Source organism: Pongo abelii, chromosome 4 (assembly GCF_028885655.2).
Source record: "Pongo abelii isolate AG06213 chromosome 4, NHGRI_mPonAbe1-v2.0_pri, whole genome shotgun sequence".
Classification (NCBI taxonomy): domain Eukaryota; kingdom Metazoa; phylum Chordata; class Mammalia; order Primates; family Hominidae; genus Pongo; species Pongo abelii.
Window position 1 is genome coordinate 150028056 of NC_071989.2, and position 12466 is coordinate 150040521.

At 51.7% G+C, this 12466-nt stretch overlaps 1 protein-coding gene across 6 annotated transcripts in view; it reads right to left on the reverse strand.

Moving 5' to 3' along the window:
• ARAP3 (ArfGAP with RhoGAP domain, ankyrin repeat and PH domain 3) overlaps positions 1 to 12466 on the reverse strand; it is a 29541-nt gene that overhangs the window by 12990 nt on the left and 4085 nt on the right. For 4 of the 6 annotated variants that reach the window (XM_054555979.2, XM_024247675.3, XM_024247676.3 and 1 more), the window contains 13 exons: positions 7865 to 8068; positions 7661 to 7730; positions 7275 to 7395; positions 7003 to 7187; positions 6814 to 6920; positions 6365 to 6564; positions 6168 to 6253; positions 5842 to 6024; positions 5537 to 5672; positions 4784 to 4900; positions 4188 to 4335; positions 3976 to 4078; positions 646 to 865 (listed from right to left, as the gene is read on the reverse strand). In XM_054555979.2, coding sequence (XP_054411954.2) covers positions 646 to 865; positions 3976 to 4078; positions 4188 to 4335; positions 4784 to 4900; positions 5537 to 5672; positions 5842 to 6024; positions 6168 to 6253; positions 6365 to 6564; positions 6814 to 6920; positions 7003 to 7187; positions 7275 to 7395; positions 7661 to 7730; positions 7865 to 8068 — 1880 coding nt within the window. The remainder of the gene's footprint in view (positions 1 to 645; positions 866 to 3975; positions 4079 to 4187; positions 4336 to 4783; positions 4901 to 5536; positions 5673 to 5841; positions 6025 to 6167; positions 6254 to 6364; positions 6565 to 6813; positions 6921 to 7002; positions 7188 to 7274; positions 7396 to 7660; positions 7731 to 7864; positions 8069 to 12466) is intronic. The other 2 variants (XM_054555980.2, XM_054555982.2) reach the window with 2 other exon arrangements.

Consider the following 12466-nt stretch of genomic DNA (forward strand, 5'->3'; position numbering starts at 1 on the left):
GGCACGGTGGCTCACTCCTGTAATCCCAGCACTGTGGGAGGCCAAAGTGGGTAGATCACCTGAGGTCAAGAGTTCGAGACCAGCCTGGCCAACATGGTGAAACCCCTTCTCTACTAAAAATACAAAAATTAGCTGGGCGTGGTGGCAGGTGCCTGTAATCCCAGCTACTTGGGAGGCTGACGCATGAGACTCACTTGAACCTGGGAGGCGGAGGTTGCAGTGAGTTGAGGAGTTGAGATCATGCCCTTGTACTCCAGCCCGGGGGATAGAGCGTGACTCTGTCTCCAAAAATAATAATAACATTTATTGAGCACTTAAAAAATGCTTGTCAGGCTCTGCGATACATGTTTCAGATGCATTACCCTATTTGAACCTCACTACAACCCTCTGAGGAAGGTGTTATTATTGTGCCCATTTTAAAGATGAGGAAACTAAGGCACAGAGAGGTTAAATAACTTGTCCAGGGATATACAGCTAGGAAGTGATGAAGGTGGGTTCCAAAGCTGGGCAGTTTCCCTTCGGAGCTTGTACCTGAAGCCACCATGTTCTGCTGTTTCCCATAAGAACCCCCAAATAATAAAGGTCTGCTCCCATGGATGCCCATGGCCACCCTTCATCCCTGTCCCCCAAAACCTCCCCGCTTACTGATCTCCTGTAGCCGCCGCAGATGCACCATGTCCTCAGGGGCTGGGGGGCCAGGGCCCGGCGCTGAGCACAGGAAGAGGTGGTCACCACGAAGGAGGCCAAACCCTGACAGCCAGAGACCAGGGGCCGGGGCTGTATGGGAGGGGGACCGCAGCCATAGGCGGCCCAGCCGCAGCAGCCCAGGGCCCAGCAGCTGGTGGCAGCTCAGCGGGGAGAACCACTGTAGAGGCAGGGTGGGACAGGAGAAAGGGGGATGGGGGAAGAGACAAGGAATAGGGGAGAGAAATGAGAGTGACCGGGGTAGGGAAAAGCAGAGAAAAACATGAAGAGGGTAGGGAAAAGCAGAGAAAAACATGAAGATAAAGCAGAAGAAAAGCAGGAATGAAAAGGGATAGGAGAGAGCAAAGGAGACGGCCAAGGAGGAGACGTGAGATGGATGGAGAAAGACAGGAAAGAAATTCAATTCAATTCAGTTTGCTCTCCCCAACATAAAGAAGACCCCTGTGTGGCAGCCTCGTGCCCTTAATTGAGGTGTGGGTGTAAGAAAGAATACTCATTCTTGTGCAGTGCCGTGATCATGGCTCACTGCAGCCTTGACCTCCCCCAGCTCAGGTGATCTTCCCACCTCAGCCTCCTGAGTAGCTGGGACTACAGGAGCATGCCATCACAACCTGGCTATTTTTTTTTACTTTTTTTGTAGAGATAGGGTTTTGCCATGTTGCCCAGGCTGGTCTCGAACTCCCACCTTGACCTCCCAAAGTGCTGGGATTACAGACATGAGCCACTGCGCCCAACCAAAAAGGCATACTCATTCTTTATAGCCAAAAATGCTACACCTGAAGACTCATGATGCCCTGGGAAATCCCACCATCCTAGGGCGCTGGGGAGAAGCTTCATAGAGGAAAGGGTGTTTGAGGTCGACTGCAAAGCAGTGCTTCTCAAACTACCTGCAGTAAATTGCAGTAAAGGACCAGGGTTTTTTCCTTTTTCTTTCTTAAAGTCCCAAGCTGTCACTAACCAATAGTGTACTTTCTTTCTTTTTTTTGAAATGGAGTTTTGCTCTTCTCTCCCAGGGTGGAGTACAGTGGCATGATCTCGGCTCACTGCAACCTCCACCTCCCGGGTTCAAGAGATTCTCCTGCCTCAGCCTCCTGAGTAGCTAGGATTATAGGCGCTAATGTCTGGCTAATTTTTTGTATTTTTAGTAGAGACAGGGTTTCACCATGTTGGCCTGGCTGGTCTCAAACTCCTGACCTCAGGTGATCCACCCGCCTCAGCATCCCAAAGTGTTAGAATTAGAGGCATGAGCCACCACACCCAGCCAATACTGTATTTTCATTAAAAATAATAAAAGTGGCCAGGCGCGGTGGCTCAAGCCTGTAATCCCAGCACTTTGGGAGGCCCAGGCAGGCAGATCACCTGAGGTCAGGAGTTCGAGACCAGCCTGGCCAACATGGTGAAACCCCGTCTCTACCAAAAATACAAAAATTAGCCAGGCGAGGTCATGTGCGCCTGTAGTCCCAGCTACTTAGGAGGCTGAGGCAGGAGAATCGCTTGAACCCAGGAGGCGGAGGTTGCAGTGAGCCGAGATCTCGTCACTGCACTGTAGCCTGGGAGACAAGAGTGAAACTCTATCTCAAAAAGAAAATAATAATAATAATAAAAATGAATTGCTAGAAAATCTGGATGAAAAAACGAAGAATACAACCCGACCCGCTATTTTTTTGAGACAGGGCCTCACTTAGGCTGGAGTGCAGTGGCACGATCACAGCTCACTGTAGGCTCAACCTCCGAGGCTCAAGCAATCCTCCCACCTCAGCCTCCCCAGTAGCTGGGACTACAAGTGAGCGCCATCATTCTTGCTTACAAGTGAGCAAGAATTAGCCTGGCTAATTCTTATTTTTTGTAGAGATGGGGTCCCAGGCTGCTCTCAAACTCCTGGGCTCAAGCAATCCTCCCGCCTCAGCCTCCCAAAGTGCTGGGATTTGCAAGTATGAGCCACCACGCCTGGCCCAAGCCCTTTTTGTATAATTAGATTCAACACATAAAATTACTGTGTCAAATTGCTATAAAATATTCTAAATGCTTACTCTCAAGTTCTGTGCTTATCCTGTCATGGACCATAACACACAGTCCAGGGGCTAGTATGGTGTGACAGTCTTCACAGCACCCTCCGGGTAGCACTGCCTTAAAGGATGGGGTAGCTTTTTGGAAAGTGTAGATAATAATGAGAGGAGACTTAAACCTGGTTGGGAGGGCCACGACAGAGCCCTGAAAAGATATGGAGACAATGTGTTAGTGTGAGGAGTTGTAGGAGGCCTGGGAGACGGGGGTCAAAAGCGAGAGCAGTGGAGCATTTCCCATACAGGAGTGCCAGATGCTGCAGAGATGACCTGGTGAGGCTGGGAGGCAGCCTTGGCCTTTGGAAATGGGAAGGCACTGGTGACCTGCCAGGTAGCAGTTCAGGAAGGCATGGGCAGAGGAGGGCAGCTGCAAGGGGTCAAAGGGGAACTGCAGGCTGCACACGACTTTCTGACGCATTGTCAGGAGGGAAAGGAAGGCACCAGGGTGAAAAGTTGAAGATGGAACAGATCTTAGGGAAAAGCTGTCTTAGGATGGGAGAGATTGTCGTCATCATCGTCATCATCACTACCATCATTATTATTTCAACGCCCACATACTGAGGGCTTGCTGTGTGTGGGCCTCACATGTCATTTAATCCTCAACCCTAGGGGGTGAGTCTTTTACGCCCACTCTACAGATGTGGAAAAGCTCACAAGGCTGAGAGTTGTGAGACTCAAATCCCAGGATGTCTGACTCCAGGGCCTGAATTTTCAGTTTTGGGAATGGCATACAGGAGAGAGATATTGGCTTATCTAAGAATGGAGAAGCTGGGAAATATGAAGGTAGCTTTGTCTCTGGGCCTGCTGGAAAACTGGAGCAGAGGGTGGGTAGTGGGAATCAGAGCCAGCTTCTTCGTGGGAGGAGGCATTGGCACAGTGAGGTTTGGGCCATGAGCTTTGCAGACAGCGGCCTGAATTTTAGTCCTGTGCTCTGCTGCCTCCTAGCTCTGTGACCTTGACCAAGTGAATTCGTAAACTCTAAAACTTAGTTTCCTTATACTTAAAACCTGACCTCAGAGAGTGGTTGTGAAAATTAAATGAGATATCGAGTGGGCAGTGCTTAACACAGGGCCTGGCACAGAATATGTGCTCAGTCACCCTTAGCTGTTAGTGGAAGAAGTGGCTGTAGGAATAAGAGAGGAGAAGATGGGAGCACGTGGGGACAAGGAAAGCATGAGATGCTGCAGAGGGCGCTCTCCTGTCTCACCTTGCCCACAGCACTAGTCCAGGCCTCCAGACTGTCAGCTCCATCTGTGCCAAAATGCTGGATCCTCCCCCCAGTGAGGATGAGCTCAAAGGAAAAGGGGAACCTGGAGAGAAGGTGAGGTCAGGGAGGAGAATGGGACCAATGAGGGGTCTGTCAGGCTGGAGGTTGGGAAGAGAAAAGGGGAAGCTCAGTGATCACAGGAGGGCTATTACCTGTCAAGGTCACCCGGGTCAGTGGGTGGGGGGCTCACACCCAGACATACAATATCCTGGGGCTGTATGAGGCTGAGGGGTTCAGGGCTGTTTTCTGATGCAAACATTTCCAGAGCTGCTCCCAGCACACACCATAGGCGGGGGGGAGCTAAGGCGGAGGGAGATAGTCAGGGGGCAGCAGACCTCTGCCCCCACTGTCATAGTTCCAATTTACCAGATATTTATTCTGTGCCAAGCCCTTTGCCCATATATGACCCCATGTAATCTTCACAATAACCCTATGAGGTGTTATATTCAGTCCTGTTTTGCAGATGGGGAAACTGAGGCTCAGTTTCAGTAGCTTGCCCAAGACACATAGGTAGGAAGTAGCAGAGCTGGGATTTGACCCAGACGGTCTGACTTCAGAACAGATCCTCTTAACTATCACCCAATGCTGCCACTTGGCATGGTCCCTCTCTCACCCCCAGGACCCCAGCCCATTCCCGGGCATGGCCCCACTTTCCCATCCCAGCCCTCTCCTCTTTGTCCCTCTGCAGTACACTCACACCCACCCACTTTCTGTCCCTGTATGCTCCCATCCCTTGGCTCCCCCTCACCATCCCGGCCCCTGCGAGGGGGTGAGGGTCCAGCTTTGTTGCTGATGGGACTGCAGTACAGAAAGCCGCTGTAAGTAGCAGGCACCACCACCTCATTGTACACACCAGGGGAGGGGTCTGCAAGGGGAAGGGGAAGTAGTCAGGTCAACCAAGTGCAATGGGATCACCTGGCCCCCTCTGGGGAAGGGATGAAATGGAGAAAGACAGTGTGACCTGACTCCACTGGCAGAACAGCCAAGTAGAGCCCAATGGAGCTGGATCCCTCACTACCCAGATTGCAGAAGAGAGAGGCAAGGGGTAATGAGACAGGGAGGCCTCTGGCCCAGCCCCTGCCCACTGCCTCTCCCTACCAGCCAGCCAACCAGGCTCTTAGCTCTGGGTGGGCACCTCAGGGCATGTGCCATCCTGTAAGTGTCTCAGCCCCCTGGCCTGACCAATGGAGATGAGTGTCACTAAGTTGATCACTTCTTTGCGAGATCACACTGTCTCCAGGGAGACTAGCCCTGACCTATGGATCGGCCCTGTCAGGGGTGGACCAGCACCAGCACCTGGAACACCCAGACCCTCCCCAGCCATGACCATCATCAGCTATCACATGACATCAGGAGATAGGCCCTGGAGGATCTGAGGGTTTGGGAAACTGCCCAGGCTGGGCCATTGTGATCAGCTAATTGGGGCCCCTTGGAAGAACTGAATCATAGGTTGGGTCTGAGAATTCCTGTGGGGGAGAGAGGAGGCACTTGGGGGAATGACCTGAGGGCAAGAGGCCAGGGCAACTGCCATCAAGGGCTGGGGGGGACCAGGGCTCCTCGCCCTCAAAGGCCTCAACACAGAGGAGCTGGGTCATGTTCTTCAGCAGGTTGGGTCCTGCCACAGCTGCACACAGTGCCTGCAGGGAGGGAAGGGCCTCTGTCAGCCCCAAATCCCAAACTGAGAGCATTGGGGACAGTCGTATGATCACCAAAAACAGTCCCCACCACCCAAGTCTAGGCATTCCAACTCCAGAGAGTGTTTCCTGACCCCCCCGCCCCAGATCAGCCCCGCTCTGTCCCTCCTACCTGGAGAAGCTGGCTATGATCTGGGTACTGAGGGTGGGGCTTCCGGAAGAGACCCAGACGGTACTTTCGGGAGATGAACTCTCCCCGGGGGCCAGGGGTCGCATCTGGATGTAGTCCCTCACCTGGGGGTAGGGTCCCTGCCCAGAAGCGGTTGGCACGATCATTTCCCAGGACAATGAACAACTGTGGGATGACAAGGGGCAAAGGCAGGTGACAGGAACTCAAGAGTCCTCAGATGTTCCATTCCTGTCCCCAGGCTGGCCCAAAGCCTGCTTCTGGACGCTCCCTTCTGCCCCTCCCACCTTCTCCCTCTTCTGCCCGCTCACCTGCACTATCTCATTACTCCAGACACTCGTGTCCAGCTTCAGGCTCTGCACCTTGGAGATCCCGGAACCCAGGGCCCGGTGCTGACCTGTGACGGTGTGAGGGTGTGTGAGGGTGTGAAGGACATGGGGCATGGGTACCCTGAGCCCTCTAGTCCCAGCCCTCCTGTTCCCCACATGGGCTTGAGGCCAGTCCTCACCTGCACACTGCTTGCAGATGACCACCCCCAAATTGACAGCGGCCCAATCTGGGCGGGAGGACCCACAGTCCGCACAGTGCCGGTTGGCCCGATTAGACCAGATCTTCTCAGCCACCTCGTAGTCAGACAGGGTCTCGGTTACTGCTTCCTGCAGAGCGGCCGCCCAGCTCTGCCGAGCACCCCCAGACTCGGCTGTGAAGCTGAGGAGTGGACAGCCAGTCTGTGGGCATGGACCTACCCACCATGTCCCATCCCCCTGGCTCTTCCTACAGGGGCCACCACAGGCCACACCTGGGGCAGCCCAGACCCTTCTGACATCTTGACCTAGCTCACTGGACTACCATCCGTGCACACCCTCTGACGTCCTACTGAAGAGGCCTCCAGTCCTCTGCACCCTTGTGCCTCCCGCAAAAGTCCCCCGCCTTGCCTCCCACTGGCCCAGGCCCCACCTGAAGCAGCGATGGGGTGTGAGCAGGTCGAAGCTTCGACTCTTGGTCTCCCGGACGCTGCACCCCTGCAGTTCGATGAAGCAGATCCCGATGCCCAGAGAGAAGGCCTGGTGGGGTCAGGGGGTGGGCATCATGAGGTGCCAGAAGGGACTAGTTCAGGCCCCTCAGCCCTGGCCCGGCTCTCCTCACCTGCTCACTCTTGTACAGTGCCAGCTCTCCAGGGCTCAAGGCAGCAAACACCTTGGCCTTGTGTCCACGCAGCTCCAGCATGCCCGTGCGGAGGGGTCGGGGTGGCTGAGGGGGCCGGGGGTGGCCCAGGAGGCGCTGCTCCTTCAGATAGGACTGCAGCGTGGAGCACCATGTGTCCCGCTGAGCTGGTGCGGATGGAGAAGCAGGTCAGTGGCTGTTGCTCACACAGCCTCCCTCCCTCCTGCCCTGACTCAGGGGGCTGTGGCCCTCACCCTCGCTCTCTGTGCGGAACACGAACACCCTCTGGCCGGTGATGACCTGGAACTTGTTGTCCTTGCTGCTGCGGGTCATCTCAATGGCAGTCAAAGGTATCACACCCTTAGGGAAGGGGTCCTGGAGAGAGAGAGCTCAATGACCTATGAGGACAGGAACTGAGCCATGTGTGCCAGCCCCTGGGTCCTGCCCCAGATTTTATAAGATTGGCATTCAATCCACAAGCAGTGGGTACAGCTGCTAAGCCAGCTACTTTAAATGTTGACATCAGTCATGCAGTCACTGCCCCCCCCCACACACCATGGACTTCCCTCCTTCCAATTCTGAGCCCCTCTCAGCACCCCCCTCCCTCATCTCCATGTCGTCACATCTCCCAGCCCTCCACCTTGTCACTGCCAAAGTACATCAGACTCCTCCCATTGAACTGCACAAAGCGTCTCTGGAAGACATAGTTTCTGAGGAAGGAAGGAGCCAAGATCAGTGTTTGAGGTTGCATGGGGTTAGGGGGATCATAGGGTTCGGGGGCACTTTCCCGCACAACCACCTCCCAGCCTCTCTTTTCTCCCTCCCTTCCCCTCCCAGCGCCCACCCCTGAGGGGAGAGCTTGTCTAGCCAGCCACTGAGCAGGGGCGTGGGGCGGTCTGCCGTGAAGGAGAAGCTGGCATAGGGTGAAATGAGGTCATCACTGGTCTCCTCTGTTTCCAGGGTGGGCGATAAGAGGGTGGAGTCTCCAGGCAGCTCAAGGCTGGCATAGCCAGCATCCTCCCGTGCCTCCAGATCCTGCCTGCTGAGCCTTGTGGGGGCCAAGACAGGGAGGGACACACATTAGACAAGTACCCCGGACACCTTCTTTGTACTTTCTCCAACCTACTCACATCACCTAAGAATAGAATGCCTGGCAGGTACGGGATCTGATTTTCTTTTCTTTTTTTTTTTTGAGACAGAGCTTCGCTCCCGTTGCCCAGGCTGGAGTGCAATAGCGCAATCTCGGCTCACCGCAACCTCCGCCTCTCGGGTTCAAGCGATTCTCCTGCCTCAGCCTCCTGAGTAGCTGGGATTATAAGAATACGCTACCACATCTGGCTAATTTTGTATTTTTAGTAGAGACGGGGTTTCTCCATGTTGGTCAGGCTGGTCTCGAACTCCCGACCTCAGGTGATCCACCCGCCTTGGCCTCCCAAAGTGTTGGGATTACAGGCGTGAGCTACTGCGCCCAGCCTCTTTTGAGACAGGGTCTCTCTGTCTCTCTCTGCTGCACAGGCTGAGCGCAGTGGTGCAATCATGGCTCACTGCAGCCTCAAACTTCTGGGCTCAAGGGATCCTCCCATCCTGAGTAGCTGGGACTACAGGCATGTGCTGGCCACCACAGCTGGCTAATTTTTTTAATTTTATTTTTAGTGGAGATGAGGTCTCGCTATGTTGCCCAGGAGTTGAGTTGGTCTCAAACTCCTGGGTTCAAGTGATCCTCCCATCTCGGCCTCCCAAATTGCTGGGGTTACAGGTGTGAGTCACTGTGCTCAGCCTGGATCTGCTTTTCAAACAGGGGAATAGGGAGGTTCAGAACCCTTAAGATTGGCATGGAGCTGCTTTCCTGAGCATACTTGGAATTTTTATTGGGAAAATTTCAGTCCATCTTCTTTGCCATTAGTATGACTTGGATGGAAAAGATGGGGAAGGGCTGTGTAGATGGCTCCCTGTCATGGTTGCCCATGGCTAATCAATATGTCTTGACTCTTTGTCCAAAACGTTCTTGACCTCTCCCTGGACCAAGGACCATCCCATCAACTCTCACCAGGGTGATGCAAATTCCCTAACTGGCCATCTGCTTTCACTCTTGCCCTCCTTCCCACACTTATTCTCCCACAGGCACCAAAGTGCTCTTTTACAAATGCAGATGAGACCATTTTACTCCCTTGAAGGAAGCCCTTCAATAACGTCCCATTTGCACTTAGGTTAAACCCAAATTCCAATAGGCTGCAAGAACTTGTACAGTGAGGCCCGTAGCCACTCCCCTGACTGCATCCTGTGTTGCCCTGGCCCTTGCTTATAGCCACATTCTCCTCCATGTTTCAGAGCCTTTGCACACGCTCTTCCCTCTACCTAGAACTTGCCTCCTTCCATGCTTCCCTGGGCTGCTTTTTCTCATCCTTCGGGTCTTTGCTTATGTCATCTTCTCAGAGAGGCCTCCCTTAACTAACCTGAGTAGATTCCTCTATTATTCTCTATCACTTTCCAGGGGTTCTCAATCTCAACAGCACAAAATCACTTGGGAAACATTAAAAAATATCAGTACGTGGGCTCCACACCAGACACTTAAATGTGAATCTCTGGGAGAGGGCCCAGGCACTTATAATTTTAAAAGTTCCCCAGCCTAAAAAAAAAAAAAAAAAAAAAAAGGCTGGGCGCGGTGGCTTATACCTGTAATCCCAGCACTTTGGGAGGCCGAGTCGGGCAGATCACAAGGTCAGGAGTTCAAGACCAGCCTGGGCAATATGGTGAAACCCCGTCTCTACTAAAAATACAAAAAAAAAAAAATTAGCCAGGTGTGCTGGCGGGCACCTGTAATTCCAGCTACTCAGGAGGCTGAGGCAGGATAATTGCTTGAACCTGGGAGGCGGAGGTTGCAGTGAGCAGAGATCGAGCCACTATACTCCAGCCTGGGCAACAGAGCGAGACTCTGTCTCAAAAAAAAAAAAAAAATTTGCCAACCCTATGATACAGCTAATGTTGAAAACGGCTACTGCAGCCTCTGTTTCCTACTTCACTGAGAAATTGAAGTAATCAGATAAGAACCCCCACAGACTCCCAGTGCCATGTTTACCCAATTTCACGCACATATTCTGCCTTCCTCCTGTGACTATAATAAACACTCATGTCTAAAGCCAGACCCTCCTCTGTGCACTTAATCCTATTCCTCTCACCTACACAATCACTTAGACATCCCTCACTCTCCTCTCCCCTACATAACTGTCCCTCCCTACCAGATCATTCCTATTCACCTACAAACCTATATAACATTGCATCCAATAAAAAACTCTTGTTGGACAGGTACGGTGGCTCACGCCTGTAATCCCAGCACTTTGGGAGGCCGAGGCAGGCGGATCACGAGGTCAAGAGGTCGAGACCATCCTGGCCAACACGGTGAAACCCCGTCTCTACTAAAAGTACAAAAATTAGCTGGGTGTGGTGGCGGGCGCCTGTAGTCCCAGCTACTTGGGAGGCTGAGGCAGGAGAATCACTTGAACCCAGGAGGCAGAGGTTGCAATGAGCCGAGATCATGCCACTGCACTCCAGCCTGGGTGACAGAGCAAGACTTCATCTCAAAAACAACAAAAAAACTCTTTTCTTGACTCAACTTCCTCTAGCACCAATAGTTCCAACTCTCTGCTCTTCTTTGCAGAAAAATTCCTCAAAAGACACTGTCCTATACTTTTCTATTCTCTCTTAAAACCCACTCTGATCGAGCTTTCACCCCATCACTCTGAGACTGTACTTGTCAAGATCCCCGTGACCTCCAATTCCAAGGGTCAATTCTAAGTCCTATCATACTCAGCAGCAGACCCCTCAGCAGTGTAGGACACAGTTGGCCTCTCCCTTCTTCTACATTTTCTTCACTTTGCTCCTATGACATCACATTCTCCTGGCCTTCTACTTTGCTATTTCTCTTCTGTCCGTTTTGCAGATTCTTCCTCTTCTCCCAAACCTCTAGATATGGGAGTGCACGAGGGCTTTGATCTTGGTCCTCTTCTCTATCTGCACTCACTCACAGCTCTATGCACCCATCTAAGTGCTGACAACTCTCAAGTTTAGGTCTCCAGCTCCGACCTCTCCCTAGACTCTAAGCTCGTCTACCCAGTGGTCTATTTTTCACCTCTTCTTGGAGGCATAACTTACACCTCAAATTCAACACGTCCAGAACTGCACTCCTAATCTACCCTCACCTCCCAGCTGCCTGAGCACAGTCTTCCCCATCTCAGACCATGGCGGCTCCAGGAACTTTCAGGTGCTCAGGACAGTGCTATCCAGCAGAAGTTAATGTGAACCAAGTATGTAATTTTAAACTTTTCAGTAGCCACGTTTAAAAAAATTAAAAATAAACAGGTGAAATTAATTTTAATAATATATTTTATTTAACCCAATATATCCTAAACATTAACATTTTAGTATGTAATCAACATAAAAATTACTATTTTTACTACATAAAAATTCTGTAATCAACATAAAAATATAAACATAAGATAATTTATGTTTGTTATATTCATCCAGTATTGCTTTTTCTCATATTAAGTCTTTGAAATCTAGCAGGTGTTTTACATTTATTGTGCATCTCAAAGGATACTAGCCACATTTCATAGGCCCAGTAGTCACGTGTGGCTAATGGCTACCATACTGGTCAGCGCCGGCTCAGATGGAAGCCCTCAAAGTCATTCTTGACTGCTCTTTTTTTCTCACATCCCAAGTTAATCTGACAGTTTGCCTTCAAAATAAAGCCACTTCTCATCATCTCCACTACTATCACTATACTCTGAGGTCTCTCACCTACATTACTACAAAAACCTCCCCACTGGTCTCTCTGCTTCTCCTTTGGCCCCCTACAGACCACTCCCAACATAGCAACCAGGGGGATCCCTTTATAAAATCAAAACCCCTCAATGGCTTCCCATTTCACTTAGCGTAAAAGCCAAAGTCCCTTATCTGGCCTCTTGTTTTTGTTTTTTTGGTTTTGTTCTGTTTTTGGTTTTTGTTTTTGCTTTTTTTTTTTTTTTTTTTTGAGACAGGGTCTCACTCTGCTGTCCAGGATGGAGGGCAGTGGCATGATCTTGACTTACTGCAACCTCTGCAACCTCTGCCTCCCGGGTTCAAGTGATTCTCCTGCCTCAGCCTCCCTAGTAGCTGGGACTACAGGTGTGCACCACCACCCCCAGCAATTTTTTTTTTTTTTTTTTTTGGGACGGAGTCCTGCTCGGTTGCCCAGGCTAGAGTACAGTGGCACGACCTTTGCTCACTGCAAGCTCCGCCTCCTGGGTTCACGCCATTCTCCTGCCTCAGCCTCCCGAGTAGCTGGGACTACAGGCGCCCACCACCACACCCGGCTATTTTTTTGTATTTTTAGTAGAGACGAGGTTTCACCATGTTGGCTAGGCTGCTCTCAAACTCCTGACCTCAGGTGGTCCGCCCACCTTGGCCTCCT